Source organism: Corvus cornix, chromosome 20 (genome assembly GCF_000738735.6).
Source record: "Corvus cornix cornix isolate S_Up_H32 chromosome 20, ASM73873v5, whole genome shotgun sequence".
NCBI classification, from domain to species: domain Eukaryota; kingdom Metazoa; phylum Chordata; class Aves; order Passeriformes; family Corvidae; genus Corvus; species Corvus cornix.
In genome coordinates, this window is record NC_046349.1 from 2,989,384 (window position 1) to 3,006,860 (window position 17,477).

At 49.8% G+C, this 17,477-nt stretch overlaps 1 protein-coding gene across 2 annotated transcripts in view; it reads right to left on the reverse strand.

Moving 5' to 3' along the window:
* The window catches only part of ACSS2 (acyl-CoA synthetase short chain family member 2), a 31,513-nt gene extending 20,244 nt beyond the window's left edge, over positions 1–11,269 (reverse strand). The window contains exons 1-2 of one of the 2 annotated variants that reach the window (XM_039563353.1): positions 11,104–11,269; positions 10,665–10,860 (exon numbers count right to left, since the gene is read on the reverse strand). In XM_039563353.1, coding sequence (XP_039419287.1) covers positions 10,665–10,860; positions 11,104–11,227 — 320 coding nt within the window. In that variant the 5' untranslated portion in view covers positions 11,228–11,269. The remainder of the gene's footprint in view (positions 1–10,664; positions 10,861–11,103) is intronic. The other variant, XM_039563354.1, reaches the window with a different exon arrangement.
* Between the last annotated feature and the right edge of the window lie 6,208 nt (positions 11,270–17,477).

Here is a 17,477-nt window from a genome sequence, read left to right on the forward strand (position 1 = left end):
ACAAGGAAAAGGAGGGAATTGTCCTGCTGTGGTGACAGCTCTTCACGTGCAAGGTCACCGGGGGCGGCCAGGAGAGCTCATGGCTCCCCAATCCATTCCACATCCAGAATTAGAGTAGCCAAAATTCCAGGCAGAGCTGGGCCCAGCCAGGCTCCTGCCATGTGGGAAATGTGCTCACGCGTGAGCCGCATGGGCAGCAAGAGCCCCGGGCGTGCTCAGCCACTGTGGTGTCAGCTGCTCACGCACCTCCTGCCACCACCTGGCCTCGGCTGTTCTTAGGACAGACCCAAAACTGCTGCCTGGAAAGGGTCTGCCTGGACATATCTTCCTTTCTCAGGAACAACAGCAGCCAAAACTGAAAAAAAATAGCATTTCTCCCTCTGCCCCAGCTTTGCTTATGCCATTTTAGAGAGGAATGGCACTTGAGTAAAGACAGCATTTTAAATCTGGTTTTGAGAAAATAGATTACATTGGAACATGAAGTTTGGGGAGAGCGGCTGTGCAAGATAATCAGAAAAAGACACCCTTTCATCAGAAAAAATTCTGGTATTTGCAGGGATTGTTCAATATGGAAATGCTCTTAACTGCTCAAGCAGATGGGTCTGCAAAAAACTTCCATGAGAACATTTCATAATAACAGGGCAAACTGCCCAGCCCTGCCCATGCTTAGCGTCACTATCTCCCACCACAGTAATGTAAAATTCCCGAAGGAGTTCTGGGAAGCCTGAGGTTTCTGGAGCAGCAGGTTTACCAGAAAGGTCAACCCCACCATCACCATGCTTAAATCCCCTTGCGTCACAACATGGATCAAGAAAGAAGAAGTTGAGTAATGACAGAGCTCAGCTTGGGAGGGGCTGGTGAAAAAGTCTTCCTAGTGTGTTCAGAGATATTTGGCAGCACTGAGAGAACATTGTTGAGAAAACCTTGGAACACAAAGCCCAGGGAAAAGAAGAATCTTAACAGTTTAATACCATCACTTCCTAAACCCACACAGCTGACTGTGACAACTGCATTAAAACCATCCATCAATTTTCCCCTCCAGCGTCCCCCATACACTTAGGTAGGGCCTAACAAAGCTCTGCTCTCAAATCCATCTCTGAGCCAAACCATCCCAAAGTGACTTGAAGTAGATTTTAAAAAGCTGGTCACATACCTAGGATGAACGGGTTCCTATTGCTGTTAAGAAACCCAAACCAGCTGTGTCAAAGCAGGAGCCCTGTGCTCTGCAGGGCACAATGTTCTATGCTCAGCCCCAGGCCCATCCCCTCCAGCCCAACTGACTCCAACACAGGCACTGTGTTAGTGTGTATTCTACAGAACAGCTAAAATGGAGCTTATTTCTACAGGGACACTGGGCCACCATCTGCTCTTTGATCAGGGAATCAGTCCTCTACTCACCTTTAAAAAAAAACAGCCATATGGACATGCAGCCTACAAAGCAAACACCCAACACCCTGCATGGCTGCTACTGTCCCATAGGAAAACCACATCCATCTTTCTGTCCTTCCCTCTCATTAAATGCACTCCCAGCTACTCTTTGTATCTGCAGCCTTTCAGAAGCTGAACAAATACCAGAGGCATCTAAAGAAGTAATATTTACCTTGTGCAGCCCAACCACTGTTCACTCTGCCATAGCCTGAGTGATCTTACACCACAGAGCCCAGCTGGAGGTGGACACTGCTCCAAAACCACTCTTTAACTATCAACCTACCAAAATTACCTCCAGTTATCCAGCTCATGCCAGGCTATGCCCTAAAATCTACTTCAAGCCCCTTTCTTTAGGCAGTGGGATGCTCAGACATCTCTAAAGGAATCAACACCTCCCACCTCACACTGCTGCTGGCTCATCAGCCAACATGGGCAAGTGAACTCAGTGCCGTGGGGTTTGTACAGTGTGTGCTCACACCTGAGAGCCAGAACACTCCAGGGGAACAGTTTTGGGGAAGACAGGATTAACAGCAGCTAACAAGTCCCTCTTCAAGGGAAATAGACTCTCATCCTGGAACACTTGACAAGATAAGTCATTTTACAAGTCATACAGACCACATGTGAATACCCTGTTGACGGTGTCAGCAGCCACTCTGTGCTGATGGGCTCAGCAAGGGGAATTTGCTCCTCTATGGCTTCACAGTTTTCCTACTTGCTTGATACTGAGTAACCATCAAGTCAAGAGGAAAAGCATTAACTCTAACTCTTACTTTCTGAAGTACTTTAAACCACAAGAGAACAACCAATGGAGACAAACGACGGCTTTTTGACTACTTTATTTAGGGGAGAGGTTTTTTAAAGCAAATTTTAATTACTTTTTTTGAAACAAAATGATCATATAGCGTTGCAACAGAGATCATGCGCAAGACTCACCCAGCAGGTCACGGAGTTTGGCTGCCCTCAGCCAGCACTCGTAACCCCACCAGTCAAACCCACTGAATGCTGCAGAAGAATGTGAGAGTTTGACATGAGAGGAAACATTTTAGATGTTTACCATCAGTTTCTAAAGGAGCATGGACTATTTTTACCAGTCCAATGGGAGTAGGGCTTATATTCAGTACAAAACAGCTGATTCCTTGTTTAAACAATTTAGAGTTGGGCTGTGGAACAGACCCTGGATGAAGCTTCTGTAAGTAAAATAATCAACATGCTCCCTGCAGCTGGGAAATGCCCCATTTTGGGAAATAGCTGCATCTCTGGCTGGAACACTCTGCCAAATTCTGAAGAGCTTCTAGAAACACAGAAAGCCAGACAAGGCAATTTCAATGGAGGCTCAAACAATATCCATAAAGGTCATGGTAGGAAATTAGGCTTTTAATCAGATTTTTGGTGGACATTTCAACTCCATGCATCATAAACCTCTAGAGGTGACAGCCAAGTGTCACCTGCTGGAATGTCATTTAGGGAACATCTCTTAGAAGATGGTCAGTGGCATCAGGAATGGCAAACATGCTTCATTACCACTGAATGAATCATAAAACGAATGGTCTGGTTTGGAAAAGATCTTAAAGACCACCTGGTTCCATGGGCAGGGACAGCTTCCACCATCCCAGGTTGCTCCACGCTCCATCCAACCTGGCCTTGAGCACTCCCAGGGATGGGGCAGCCACAGCTTCTCTGGGCACTATCACGTAGTCAAGTGTAACAAAGCAACCAGGAAGGCCCTCAACTTCCTTGAGGGATTCCCCCAAAGAAGGGAGGTGACATCTGTGAAAATGAATTCATGGAAAACCGCCAGGGTTCACGATTTCCTACCACACCTCATTTCGACATTTCCAAGTGATGTGCAGAAATGCAAACAGAGAACTGAAACCCTGCCCCAAAAAGGGGGAGGCAAGAGCTCTTGTGAAACCACTGGCCATCGACACTTCAGCCCAGGAGCTCTGAGCACAGAGAGTCCACCAGGCACAGCAAGTGCAACAACCCACCAGAAAAATGCCACACTTGGAACAAGCACCCACTCACACCTCTTTTGGCAAAGCTTGAGCATTTTGTCCCCTAATTGGAGCAAGTCTCATCCACGTGGAGCCGGAGTCCTTGTCCACTGCTGCTCCATTCACACCAGGGGAGAACACACAAGCGATTCACACAGCTAAAATAATCAGGTTTTCTAGTCCAATGAGCAAACTGAAGGCTCTGATCTTCCATGTCCTGAATCCATACAGAAGTTCACCATCCTCTCCGTCCATGAACTCCATTTATCCACCTCAAGTTTCAAATCTCCTGCCAATATTTACAATATGCCATCATGGCACAACCACGGTGCCCTTCCCTACAGTAATCAAGTTTTAAGAAAACACAGCCAGTTGCCTGTACTAGCTGCAAGCAAAACAAGACAGAAGTTTCACAGAAATGGGAAAATCCAGGTGCCACTGTCAGTGCACACACACCCCTCATACTGCCCCAGGTAGTCATTGTACAATCACATCCCCAGAACCATGCAGAAAGGCAGCATTGCACAGGGTATAAACCAACATTTTTGGGTACGGGTGGAAGCAGAAATTCATGAAAAGTTATTAAATCCCTTGTGCTGGACCTAGAGAGCTGTCAGAGCAATGAGGAGGATGAGGAAAAAGTACTAAGTAAGAAGATAAAAGCTGTCACTGGTGTAATTTACGCAGCAGCGTTGCAGTTGTGTTCACAGCAGCTCAGCCAAGAGCCTCTTAGACTGAACCAAAGTACCACGTTGGGTAAGAACCACAGCTGATGTTTTGCCTCCAGGAGCAACATCAGCAGCAGGAGATGCTGTTGCTGGAGCACATGGGCCTGGCCACCATCAGCAATTCTGTTTCAACATTGTCCTTGGCAGTCCTGCTGCTGACCCTGAAGAGTGACCACTGAAAGTGAGGAAGCAAAGGGCAAGGCTAAACCAGCTCCACAAAAACACTGTTCTTCCAGGCACACTTGAATTACTTTCTTGAACAACTTTTTGTGGGAAAGCTCCCGAAGGTGGTCTGAAAAGAGTCATCTCCGTGCGCTCAGTGCCACCGGCCTCGTGCTCGGGCAGCTCTGCCAGCAGCTCCACCACCTCTCCCAGTGACCCTGTTTCACTGTACCCCTAGGGATGCAAATCAGATTTACTGGTTCCCAGGACTCCCTCCATTGCCCTCTCTGGGCAAAGAGGGGCTGGCAACCTCCCAGCCCTTGGCACTGCAACCTTTTGCAAACATCACCAGCATACCCTGGCCAGCAGCTCTGCAATTCCACATTCAAGTTCCTGCCCCCCATCTGGGGCACATGCCATTTAATCCTGGGCACTTACAGACATCTCACTTGTTTATCTGGTCCAATACCTTCTGGATATTCCCTTGTATTTATATAGATGGATGCTGTATCCCTGCCAGTAGCAGCTACCAAAGGTTTCTGAGCAAATGGCTGGGAACAAACAGATCCAACAAAACCCAAATGAAAGCTGCTCCCCTGATTCAAGGCAGCTGAGCTGCTCTCCCAGGCAGGAGAGGTTAAACAACCCCTCTCCTCACTGCTCTGCCACAGAGCAACCAACAAAGTGTTGCCTGAGTTCCTTGTCTCTTAACAGATTTGACTTAACAGAGAAGAAAAATCCCACTCTGTCTCCAGGAGCAGGATTATGTGTTATTTGAGCTCAATAAAAACTACTTCCAGAGAAAATCTTCAATAACATGGAATGCCCTCCCATGGAGGCACAAGTCCAGGGGTGCTTCTGAGTGGGCAAAACCACAGGAGACCACAGGCACTGGGTGATCAAGTGGTCACCAACATTTAATATCTGTCCCTTTCCTTCCTTGCACTGCATAGCAGAACAGCACGAGGCTGAGAGCACTTGCCAGCTCCCTGCTCCTGCCCTGCCTGGCATTCGGGGATGGAAGAGGCTCTGCAGAGCAGGAATGGGGCTTGAGATCTCCAAAACATCAAACTAATCACGCTTCCCAGCATCTCCCTGCAAACCAGCAAGTGTACCTGACAGGGATGAGTCAAATTCTGCTTTCAAGTCAGCCCTTGGAATGGAAAAACAACTTCCAGTCACTCTGAGCATGCCAAGTGCTTGAGTACCACAGTGCTCAATCTGATGACTCACAGCATTCAGGAAAGCACACTCCACACATGCCTGAGGAGGTAGCTCGCTGCTCTCAAATCTTTATTTCATCCCTTTGGCACAACTGCTCACCTGGGAACTACCTTGGAGATTTCAGTAGTAATGAACAGGATGGAGGATGCAGCACATGAATCCAACAGAAACACTTGGGTCAGAAGAACCTCAAGACATGACAGGAGAAAATAGGTCTCAGCACGCACATATAGAGCCCTTGGTAACAAGTTTTAGATCATGATCCCTGTTTTTTCCAGTCCCTCAGGCCAAACCGAGAACCTCAAACCCTTAAGCTGGAATCACCATGCTGCCTTGGGGCAGCATCACCTTCTTATCTCATCCCCAACCAAACCCACAACAAGACAACCAGAGCACTTACATGAATTTAATTTTAAACCCATCATGACCTTGCTTCAAACAGCCCACAACCAAAGTTGGAGACTCCATTCACTTATGGAGAAGGGAGCTACACCTGAGGAGAAGCTGTGAGTCCCTCCTGTCCCAGCCTGTACTTACATACGAGTGTCCAAACACTAACCAGCACAGCACTAACCACACTGCTTGGTGACCGCCTAGAACTGGGAGAGGAAACATTTCAAAGAAGCCAGGAAAGCACATGACTTGGACATGTCTGAGCTACTACACTACTCCCTGTTTTAATACCATGTTTCTGTTGATGCTCCCTCTACTGCCACTCCTGCACTACCCACGCAGCTCAGTCAGGGAGGGCCCCACAACACAGGGATGTTCCCGTTTGGAGGGATGAGAAATGCTGTCTGAAGCACCCAGTTTTGTCATCCCCTCCCACACTGGCAGATTTCACAAAGGCCACCAGAAAAGAGCTACACTTTCCATGATAGAATCTACAACTATCATTGCCTTGAAGATTTATGAAGATTTACAGCTTCGTAAAATACTCATACATTCAAGGTAATTTATTACCTATTTTAGGTGCACATAATGTGCCTGATCTCCAGAAGCAGAGCATTGTATTGTTCAGCCGTGCTTCCAAAATAATTATTATCTGCCAAAACCAGCAATCTATTCCTTAACACGCACAACAGGGAGATGACATGGAATGCTGAGGAGGCACCCCAGAAAGGGCTGTGTGGGGCCACCCCTTTTCCCATAGAGAATCCCCATCAGGAAAAGAGCTGTGCTGAGCCTGGGTAGTGCTGTGGGCATGAACTAAACCATGCACATGCCCGCAAGTGTGGATCAGTAAAAGCAACCTTCCCAGTTGTGAATTTTGTTCTTTAAACAAACTGTGATTTAGTCGTGTACTTTCATCACCAGAAGAGCCTTGAAAGAGACTGCATCACTGGAAGGGTAGCAAGTCATCCAGGAAGTTACAAAAGAATTGAAGGGTCAGCTTGACACAGGAAGCCACAATCCTGAAGCCAGTGGAAGCAGCAGAGCCAACTGCACCATGTAGAAGCCAGCTCCAATTAAGCACTTGGAAAGGCTGGATGCTAACAGCCAGCATCCTCTGCCACAGCATCTGTGCACATGACAGATGTGTGGGGTGGTTGGTTTGTTTCTTTTATTTATTTTAAACATGCTCTTATAGTTGTTCGGTTTTTTCTTACAGAAGGTTTTACTGGAAGAAACCTCAAGGCTACAAGGCCCTAAATCCATGATTACATTTTAAAGTCAAATCATATAAAGAAACCCAAACCAAACAAACCACACCTCCTAATTTTATATTTGCATGTCCTGTTTGTTCCAGGCCCAGAAGAGGCACTTATTATTTTGTTAAACAAAGCTCCAGTAAGCTCTGGCAGCCTTTACTCTCTTTATTGCTCCTTTCTAGATGTGTAATGTCATATGCCAATATAAAAAAGCAGAAAATGAATACACTCTCCCAGAGATGGCAGAAGCCAGAAGCACCCAGCTAAGCCCCACCTCCTTAGCTACAGGGACTCTAAAAACAAAGCTCTTCCTCCTGTCCCTGGTCCCACCAGGCACTACTAGCACTGCAGCTGGGGTAACTGGTTTGAGAAATAGAGGCACAGGTTACACACAGAACAGGCCTCACCCAAGTATTTTCATACCCTGGGGTCTAATTAGAGAGTTTTGCAACAGGTGTTGGTTATTTTCATTCCCACCTGGTTATATTTTCACCTCCACAGGCTGCCCAGGCTGAAGTTTATATGAGATTATTAACAGACGCTTCAGCACAGAACTAAGGGCTGTCCAAGTGACTTAGGCATGTCTACAGCAGGGTGAAGGAATACTGTGCTCCTGCCCTAATTAACCACCCAACACAAAGTCCCCAGCACTGCTGCAAGTCCCCTTAATGTCCCAGTAGCTGGTCCGGTCCCTTTCCCCTGCAAGGCCCACAAGAGTCACCAGAGGTACCCACCTGCACAGCAACTGCTGTTACTGACCTCAGCCTTTGCACACCATTATGAAAGAGATTTCACTTTTGAGAGCAGCACTTTATCAGAAGCACTTCCTGGAGCTTCTGTTCTTTTTTTTATGCCACATCGACAATACCAAGCAGAGAAAGAGGAATCAGAAGCAACAAAACCAGAAATATTTGTAACGTTTGCAAGCAGCCCGAGATACCCTAGTGAAACAGGCAACAGGGAAAAATCCGTGTTTCCTACCAGCTCAGGATGGCCATTTTGAACTACACAGTCCTAACAGCACCATGAAGACGACACCATGACAGCAAACATCACCTATGTACAAGTTCTGCAACATTAGGCAATCCCATGTACTGCCCTTTGTGCTGAAAACGCAATTCCATGTGGCTTGGGATTAGACCCTCTGAGTGGAGCCAATTTGGGCAGTCCTGGGCTGCTGGTGGTGCAGGAACCTTTAGAGCAGCTTGGCCATAACAAACCCCGATGAGCCGCTCACTCCCTCCCATCCATGCAAGACTGGAGACAGCCACAGCCAGCAGTTCTGAGTTTTGTCAGGACACATCGCTTCTCAGAGACACTCAGCAATGCCTCCAAACATTATTCAACTTTTCCCTAACTTCCTCCTCTCTGAAAGCAAAGACCATGGTCCTGTACCTTTTCAGAGCTCTCAGAGCTGGGCAGTCAACAAAATCTTGTTTTAAGTTCAGCACCTTTCCCATCTAGCAGGCTAAGACTTTCTTAGAAGCAATCAAGTGGCTCAGGTGTTCAAAAATAAAAAAAAAAACCTCTTCAGCTTTCAGAGGCTTTAATTTCTTTTTTGACCTTTTATACAGTGTGACAAGTCTCAACAAGTTTTAGGGAGCCAGGCTCATTCCAGAGTGTTAAACACAAAACTTGAGAGGACAAGATGACAGCAATTAATTATTGTTTTGTTTTGAAGAAAACCACCTGCCCAGAGAGGAGGAATTTTATGAGTTGCAACCCTCAGCTCCACTTTCTCAAGTCCTCAGTGCCACAGGTTTGCAGGCCAGTGCCACACACGTCGCACCTCTTCCCTCACTCCCACCGGCATTCCCAGCTGACAGCTCCACACTACAGTGCCTGGTCACCTGTGACAGAGCCACACTAGGAGAGTTTACCCCAAAACAGTCAGGGGAAACTCTCTGCTAAGGAGGAAGAGAGACTTTATTTTTTTGCACTGTGAACACCATGACTGACAGCCACCCACCATTTTCATATCCACTCCAAGCTTTGCTCAGCATCACAAATACCCCCACAAAGGCTGCCAGAATAACCAAGAAGAAAAATGTTCACCAAGCCCAAATTAAAACTGTAGGCTGCTGCCTTGCTGTCACACAAAGATTTATGAACATGAAGAACTCAGTCCCTCAACAAACCCCAGCACAGGACCAGCATGGCTGCCAAATGACTTTGTTTGCTGGCACACCTTTACCTGCATGAGTTTACAAAGGAGTTTTCATTCAGAAACTGCAGTCATTTTACATCAGAGTGAGCTAGAGAATCTATTTAACTAGCAGGGAAGTAAACACTTTCCAGCATCTCACCTGTGCCTTATCAATATGATTATCTGCTAGGCAGTGTGTGTAATTCTTTCACTGAAGCAGAAGGGCTATGGATAGAAACTGTAGAAACTCTATGAACCCAATTTTACAGCCACAGACACACTGGTATAACCATGTTCCTTTCAGCAGCGGGGTGGCTCCCCGTCAACTTTACACCAGGTGACTAAGGGGGACCTTTAGCTGCACAATAAATCACTTAGAGTATCTGATATTTTTATTGCAATGATATTAGGATTTCTCCATCTGCTCTGCTGAAGGGAGTCACCATATCCCAATGAGTTATTGCATCCCTACTATGGGATACATTTAATTGTGCTTCTGCCCTGCCACATACCCAGGCAACAAAATACCAGTTCAAGGGAAACAGCAAAATGCATGGGAGAGCCAGGCACAGCTCTGTCTGAGGACACAGCTGTGGTGCCAGCTGAGCTAGTTCAGCAGGAGAGCATTACTTCTGGAGCTTGGACATCACCAGTGAAACCTACTTTGTCTCAATATGAAAATTAAATTTCACATGGATTTTAACACTAGTAACTACTCTGGTAAAAAAAACCCCAGAAACGTACTTCAGATAGGGTTGCAAGCAACTTTTCTTCCCAAAGGTAGAGAAGCCAGTCTTTCTGAAAGCACCACACATTCAAGTGCAAGAAATCCACACATAAGCTCAGGTATTAGAACCTTTCTGCCACAGGAGTGGAAACTTGCCAGACCCACAAAACATAAACACGGGAGATAATGGGGTTTATTAGCTTCTAGCTGTCGGATGTTGGCTGTTCCTCATCTCGTGCCTCTACCCACATCCACCTCGTTCACCAGGGAGTTGTGGCACCTGCCTCGCTCCTGTCTGACCGCTCTGAGCTCTCAGCAGGTACAACTGCAGAGGCAGAGCTGCGAGTCAGGCGCTCCCCGCTGCTATGCCGGGCACTTCGGTGCATCCCAGGAAGGGCAGAGAAGCTTCTCGGGAAGGGCAGAGAAGCTTCCCGGCACAGCTCTTCCCAAGGACACTGCAAGCAAACACGTGCTGAACCTATCTAAAGATTAGCCCCTCTCAGGTTTTATGTTTTCATTCACCTCAGTAGAAATCGACACTGTTTGTATATTTTAGGGTGCTATTTACACATCTTCTCCACAACAATAAAAACAGAAACTTACCAGTAAAAAGCAACTTTGTCCCCAAGCTTCTTCTCATTGACATTTCTGTCCAGGAGATTGTAGCAGATGTTGGTGGTCGCTCCTTTCATCCACTCGATGAAGATCTTCCCCTTGGTCACGTCGAAGTTGTACTTCAGGAAGGGGCCCGTGTGCTGACGCTTCCAGTAGAACTCTTTAGCGATGTCCCCCCAAAATTCTGCAAAGGCAACGGGCGCCGGAGCCCGTGAGCGGGAAACAGGGATGGGGAAAGCAAGGAAAGGAAAGCGGGGATGAGGGAAACGGGGATGAGGCACGTAACATTCGTGGCGACACGAGGGGCACCCCCTGCGCACCTCCCACGCGGGGGTTCGCGGAGGGCTCCCCACAGCCCCGCGGGCAGCCCCCGGAGGGCCCGGGCAGCCGCCGCCCCGCCGCGCCGGCCCCGCGCGGCCCCGCTCACCGTGCGGCTCCTCCACGGAGCGCTGGTAGAGGCGCTGGTAGTGGGGCAGCGACGGGACATGGGCCGCGGGCAGCAGCTCGGGCCGCGGCCGGTAGAGCCGGGCCTGCTCCCCCGGCAGCACCATGGCGAGGCGCCGGGGCTATGCGCGGGCGGGGGCCGCCCAGCCCCGCTCCGCCGCCGCGCCGAGCCGGGGGCGGGCACGGCGGGCACGGCCCGCCCTCACGGCGGAGCGGGGCGGCGGCCATGTTCCAGAGCGGCCGTGTGCCCCGCCGGCGGGGGCAGCGTGCCGCTGGTGCCCCTGTATCTTTGGTGTCCCCTGTGTCACTGCTGTCCCCTTGTTTGCCGTGTCCTTTCTGTCAGCGATGTCCTCTGTGTCAGTGGTGTCCCCCTATCAGCCAAGTCACCCTGCAGCCATGTACCCTACCCGCCGTGTCCCCCCCGTCAGCCGTTTGTCCCCCACCAGTGGTGTTCCACTACCAGTCACGGCCCTTCTGTCAGTGGTGTCCCCCTGCCGGCCACGTCCCCGCCATCAGGGGTGAGTCCCCACCCTGTCAGCAGTGTCCCCTGTCAGCGGTGTCCCCCCGACAGCCATGGCCCGCTGTCAGTGCTGTCCCTGTCAGCGGTGTCCCCCCGACAGCCATGTCCCACTGTCCCCTGTCAGCCCACGGCCCCCTGTCCCCCCACCATCAGCCTATCCCCCCATGCCAGCAGTGTCGCCATTTAACTGTGCTGCCCTGTCAGCCACCTCTCCCTCGTCAGCAGGAGCTGTGTCCCCTCCGTGCCAGTCCCTGCCACTTTGCCAGGCGAGGGGAGCAGCCCAGAGCGCTATCCATGAGATCCAGCCCAAACACAAGCCAGCAGACATGACCAACACTCCATGCCTTGTCCCCCTGGAGAAAACAACTTTCATTTGGATCCATGACCCTCCACTTCCCCTCCACTGAGCTGTGTGAGCACAGCAAGCTGTGGCAGTTCACGGAGCACCTTTCTCCTGCAAGAACATTGTACAGAACTTTTGAGGTAGGGAGAAATTAGGCTTTTTCTTTTTCTTTTTTTTTCACTTTTTTTTCACCAAGAAGGCAGTCAAATGCTGGAACGGGAGCCCGGAGTAGGAGCAGGGTCACAGTCTTTAGACAAAATTCAACAAGATAAGCCCCTGAGTAACCATGCCCATTGGAGCAGGAGGCTGGAGCTGGGGTCTCCCAAGGACCAACGTGATTCCAAGAGTCTGGTCTCAGAGCAGGAGTTGCCTGTGGTTGTACCTCCTGCAGCAGACTCTCAATCCTTGACATTAAGCCCACCTGCCCCTACAGCATTGCCTGCCCCTATGACATTGCCTGCCAAGAAGATATTTCTTAGGCAGGCTGCCAAAACCTCAAATTCCTCTTCTCCACTGGGGAATATCACCCTTTGGAGCAAAGCACTGCTGTGCCCAGGGAGCCACCTCCCCTGGGAATTTTGTGCTGGTTTGGGCCAGGGCCAAGGTGGCACACTGTCAGTGAGCAGGTACAGCCTGCTCTGGTATCCTTGGGTTTTCCATGGTTTTGTGCACTCCCTGGGAGTGTTGCCCTTCTGTAGACAGGAGGAGACACGAACCTGTGGACTGGTGAGCATCGTCTGCCACTCCAAGCAATGTCATTTCCATTAACGATGCTCCCTAGTTTTGAAGGGTGTACCTGTGCTGCAGCTCCCTGTTCTGGTGTCAGTTTGCTGCCTGCCCACACCGCTTCAGGGCAAAGATTCTTCTGTGACCCCATTTAGGAGGACACAGCTGGTTTACTCTGAGGTGAAACCCAGGAGTAGTTCAGGTGATATCTCCCTCCATGGACTGTGTCCTATGGACAGTATCACTCCAGAGATACTCTCTACACACCTCCAACATGAGCTCAGCAGGATTTACACCCCAAATCTGTCAGCCACCCCCACACCACACTGTAGCCCGTGTAACAAAGCTTCCTCAGCCATGTGGTATAAAATCCCTGTCCTGGAAAGCTATTTCATTGTTAGTTACAGGGGAAAAAAAAAAATCACAGGAAGAGCAGTGTGCAGGGTCTCGATCACTATCACATGGATGAAGGTGAAATCTCCAGCACAAGTCCAATCCATCCAGATGCCCAGTTTTAGCACATTCCTCATTGGACTTTCAGCCTGGGATCACCAGTTTCTGAGCCCAGGCTTTCTTTGTAGGTAGACCAGTAAGGATACAGCCAAATCCTGCAAAACGCTTCCCCTCACCAGCCAGCAGTATCATTACCTCCAAGTTCCCTATTACAAAAAGTGGGGGGTTTTAAGGAAAAGTCAATTTGTCTCTGCAGCCTGGGCTCTCTGACAGGCCTATTTTTGAAGCTCCTCAGGAGCTATAGGAATTGCACTCCAGCACTCCCCTTGGATCGATGGTCTGGGCACAGCCCCATGAGTGTCTGGGTACACTTGGCACATCATTTAACAAGCCCAACTGGAAACCACACTGATCCTCTCCTGAGAAGTGGGACAAACCCAGCAGTTCTGATGTCCTTCAGACTCCACCTCAAGCTGAAAATTTTCTGTTATGAGTTGCCGACTTTCAGCTCTAGCAGCCTGTGTCCCAGGGATTTGGCATTTACCAGCAGCTTTCTAACAAATCCTCCGTCCCCCTAAGTGCCAGGAAGGGGGCTGTCATTCACCCCACTGCTGCAAAAGGGCTTTGTCACTCTTCTTGTCACAGGACAGTGTCCCAGAGCCAGTGAAGAGGTGGTTTGCAGATCTGGGAGGCACCCTCTGCTTCCCTTCTCATTGGCCTTTTTGCTTTTGGTGATTTGTTCAGCTGAAATTCCCCACCAGCCTCAGTGACAGCATGATTTCTGTCCAGCAACTGTTGCCTGAGTGTGCAGGACATTCTGAGCCACAAGGCTTGGGCAGCGCCACGTCCCACCAGCCCACAGCTGTCCTTCATCCAGCGTTGTCCAGCTTGGGCTGCTGCAGCCAGGGAATTCAGTTGTTGTGCTGCAGCTGTCCGCAGCTGTGGCCCAGGAAGCTGCCTGATGGGGAGAGGGTGCATCTCCTCTCAGAAAGCACCTGCAAAGCAGAAAATTCCAAATAGCCTCCTATTGTTTTCCCAAGCTCTCTCCTCTTCCAGTGACTGTCAAAGCAGCTTTGTACAGGATTGTGAACCACAGAGGTGGTACCATCAGTCTGACCCCCACAGCACAAAAAGCCCTCCTCACATTTTCATTTCAGTGTCTCACAGCTGCAAAAACACTGAATCATGGGATGCTTTGGGTTGGAAGGGAACTTTAAGCTTGTCTCATTCCAACCCCCTGCCATGGGCAGGGACACCTTCCACTAAGCCAGGTTGTTCCAAGCCCTGTCCGACCTGGCCTTGAACACTTTGTTGGTATGTCCAGACTTCCCTTGGTGATTTTACAGGATCTAGGAAAGGGCTCTTGCTGTGTGACCATGCTTTGCTGCTCTGGCTCCTCCACCCCAGAGAAGTTTGCATCCAGCTGGGCTCCTGCCCTGGGAGCTGGTGTGTGGTGGGGCTGGATGCTGCAGGGTTTGCTCCGAGCTTGGTTCCCAGCTCTCCTAACTCACCAGGCAGCCCTGGAAAATCAGCTGCTTTATAGCCCCTTTATTTCCCTCTTCCTGTAAAGGAATAAAAGTACTTAAAGTATATATGTTGATGTATATCAAGGTCTCTTGAAGAGACTCAGAGGGTCAAAAAAAGATACTGGCCAGGATATGTGGTGTCTTGCTCAGACTCTGCTTGGGATGATGCCATGAAGATTTTTTTGCCTTTTCTTTTATACCCCTGTTATACCTTTTTACAACTTCTGTATTCTCAGTGCTTTTTCCCTACATTCTTGGACTTGTTTGTCAAGCTAAGAGACTGAACATTTTAGAAGCTTCGTAGCTGGGGATCAGTGTGCCCCAGACCCCAAGGTCCTCTCCAGAACACGTTCTGTAAACCAAGATAGAACCATCCAGGGGAAGGTTCCTTGGGGAGGGGGGCTCACTTGAACCTCTCATTGGGGAATCTTTGATAGATCTGCTAATTAGTAAAGCCTATAATGTTATACCAGATCTTTTGGGGCATATTGGGCAGGGTGCATCTCGATGCATATGACCTGGATGTGTGCACCTAAGGATCCTTAAAGCAAATACCAAGGTAAAATCCCTTTTTCCCTTCTAACCATGTATGACTCTTGATTTTAAGACCAGGAAAAGGCATCAGGGATACTCTGGAAATTTGGGATACTCTGGAAACAGCCTCTCTAGTGCAGCGCCCACAGCAGCTCAGCAGCCGTGGTGGGACCCTTCACTGCATCTTCCCTGACATGAAAGATCTCAGTCCTGGAGATGCTGGGGGTGGGGGAAAGAAACTGGAAAGTGTGAACTGGTTTGTACACCTCAGACCTTCTGATCCTGGTGGGGTGAGCAGGAGGCAGCCTCACATGGGAAACTTGTGCTAATTTGGGCAAAGCCCTGCTCCAGTGAGCAGGTGACTTGCCTGGGGGCTCCAAGTGGGGTCACAGGGCATTGTCTTCTGACTGGCCTTATTGCCAATAAATGTGTGGGAATCACATCCCTGTTGGTGCAAATCACTGAGAGTATCAGGCAGGAAGGATGCAACCCACAGCAGTGGGGGAAGGAACTCAGGAAGGCACAGAGGTGTCTGAGCCACACCGAGGCACCAGTGTGATGGCTGAGGCTCATGGGCTTGTCTGGAGGAGGACAGCAAGCCACCTCCTCTCCCACTGCCTGTCCACTCCTCCTCGAGTGTCTCCTGGGCAGGGCAGCCTGGACCAGGGCCCAGTGAGGCAGATCCAGCAGCTTGGTGATACAGCTGTCGGTGATGCTAATCAGAGAAGGCATCTTCTTATCATGGACCTTACTCTTGGTGAACATACCGCAGCACAAACAAGTTTATGCCTTGCAAGGCCATGCCAGAGGCAGTGAGAGCCTTTATCAGCATATCCCATAGCGGGAAGAGAAAGTTTTCTTTAACCACAGGCAAGGACAGAGAATTGAGGGGCAGAACAAAAGAGCAAAGGATCTGGAAGGAATCACAAGTGACACCAGCAAAACCTCCTGGGACCTGCAAAGCAGGGGTGAGATGGAGTGGGAGGCGCAGGAGATGGAGTGAGAGGATGTGACCAGGCTGTTGATCTTCCTGCTGGGGCTTTCTGGGCTAATTTCCAGCACATGGGCAGGCTGAGCAGCCCTTCACTTGTGCTGAATGAATCAGCACTCAGCAGCAACAGGGTTAAACACCGGCTTGCACTGTCTCTCCACTGAGGACACTCCCCCTCGTCGCTGGCTGCAGAGGAAATTTTAATCAGCACCGTGATAAGAGCCCTTCAGTCCTGCTGGGAGTTATCAGCTCCTTTGTTTGTAAATGTAACTGCTCAATACCAATACACTTGGCCCTGGGTTCCGGCACTTCCCTGCTCCACAGCCCTTTGGCTCAAGGTGCTCCCTCCCTCCCTCCAGCCGCCCGATTAATCGGGGTGTTAAAGCAGGCCAGGTTGTGCTGAAAACAAGGATCAAGCTTGAGCTGTTTCCTTTCTACCGCTGCTGTCACTGGGAGAGAGAGCTCTGAATTTGAGGCGGTTTTAAGCTTCAAGGAGTAGCTGATGAATATCAGAACCTGGTAATTTAGCCCTCTGCAGAGTACAGACAATATATTCATAATCATTCTATATGGAGATGAGCTAGTAATGCAATCAGGCTTATAAATCAAACCCAGGAGACACGTTAGTGCTGTTTGCCTGAGCTTCTTCAGCGATCTATCCACGGGAAATGTCTGTCTGACTCTTAGATGGCGCCAATTAACTTATAAAGATGCTCTCTCCTCTCACAGTGGCTCATTTGTTTACTTGGGCTCTGCCAGCTGGTGCTATTTTCATTCTGGGAGAGGGGGCCAGGTCGGTAAGAGATTTGTTGGAAGCCTGGGCTGCAGAGGAAGGGAAACAGGGCTCGGGAGAGGCGGTGCTTTCATCAGCAGCACGGAGAGGAGATTGGGGTTTAATAAACAACTTCCCTGTGTGAGCCGTCCCCAGGCTTCAGAGCATGTCCTTTCACACCCATAAACGTGGCTGCCTTCTTTTGTCCCCGTTTTATTGAGCAGGAAGGGCTAGCTGGAGCTCTGGGTCAGGCTCGGTCATGCCCAGGGCGAGGCTGTGTGGACACAGGAGCACATCCCACACTCCGGCAGCTTGGGAAGTAGCACCAGCGCCCGGTGGGGCTGTGAGGGTGATGCCAGCACCCAGCAAAGCAGCTCTGCTGCGTTCCTGCTTTGCTTCCTTCTGGCTTGGCCACGTCCTGCCCCACACCGTGCGGGGATGTCCGTGTGCTGGGAGCAGGGTGGGATCTGCTTTGACTGAGCAGGATTTGGG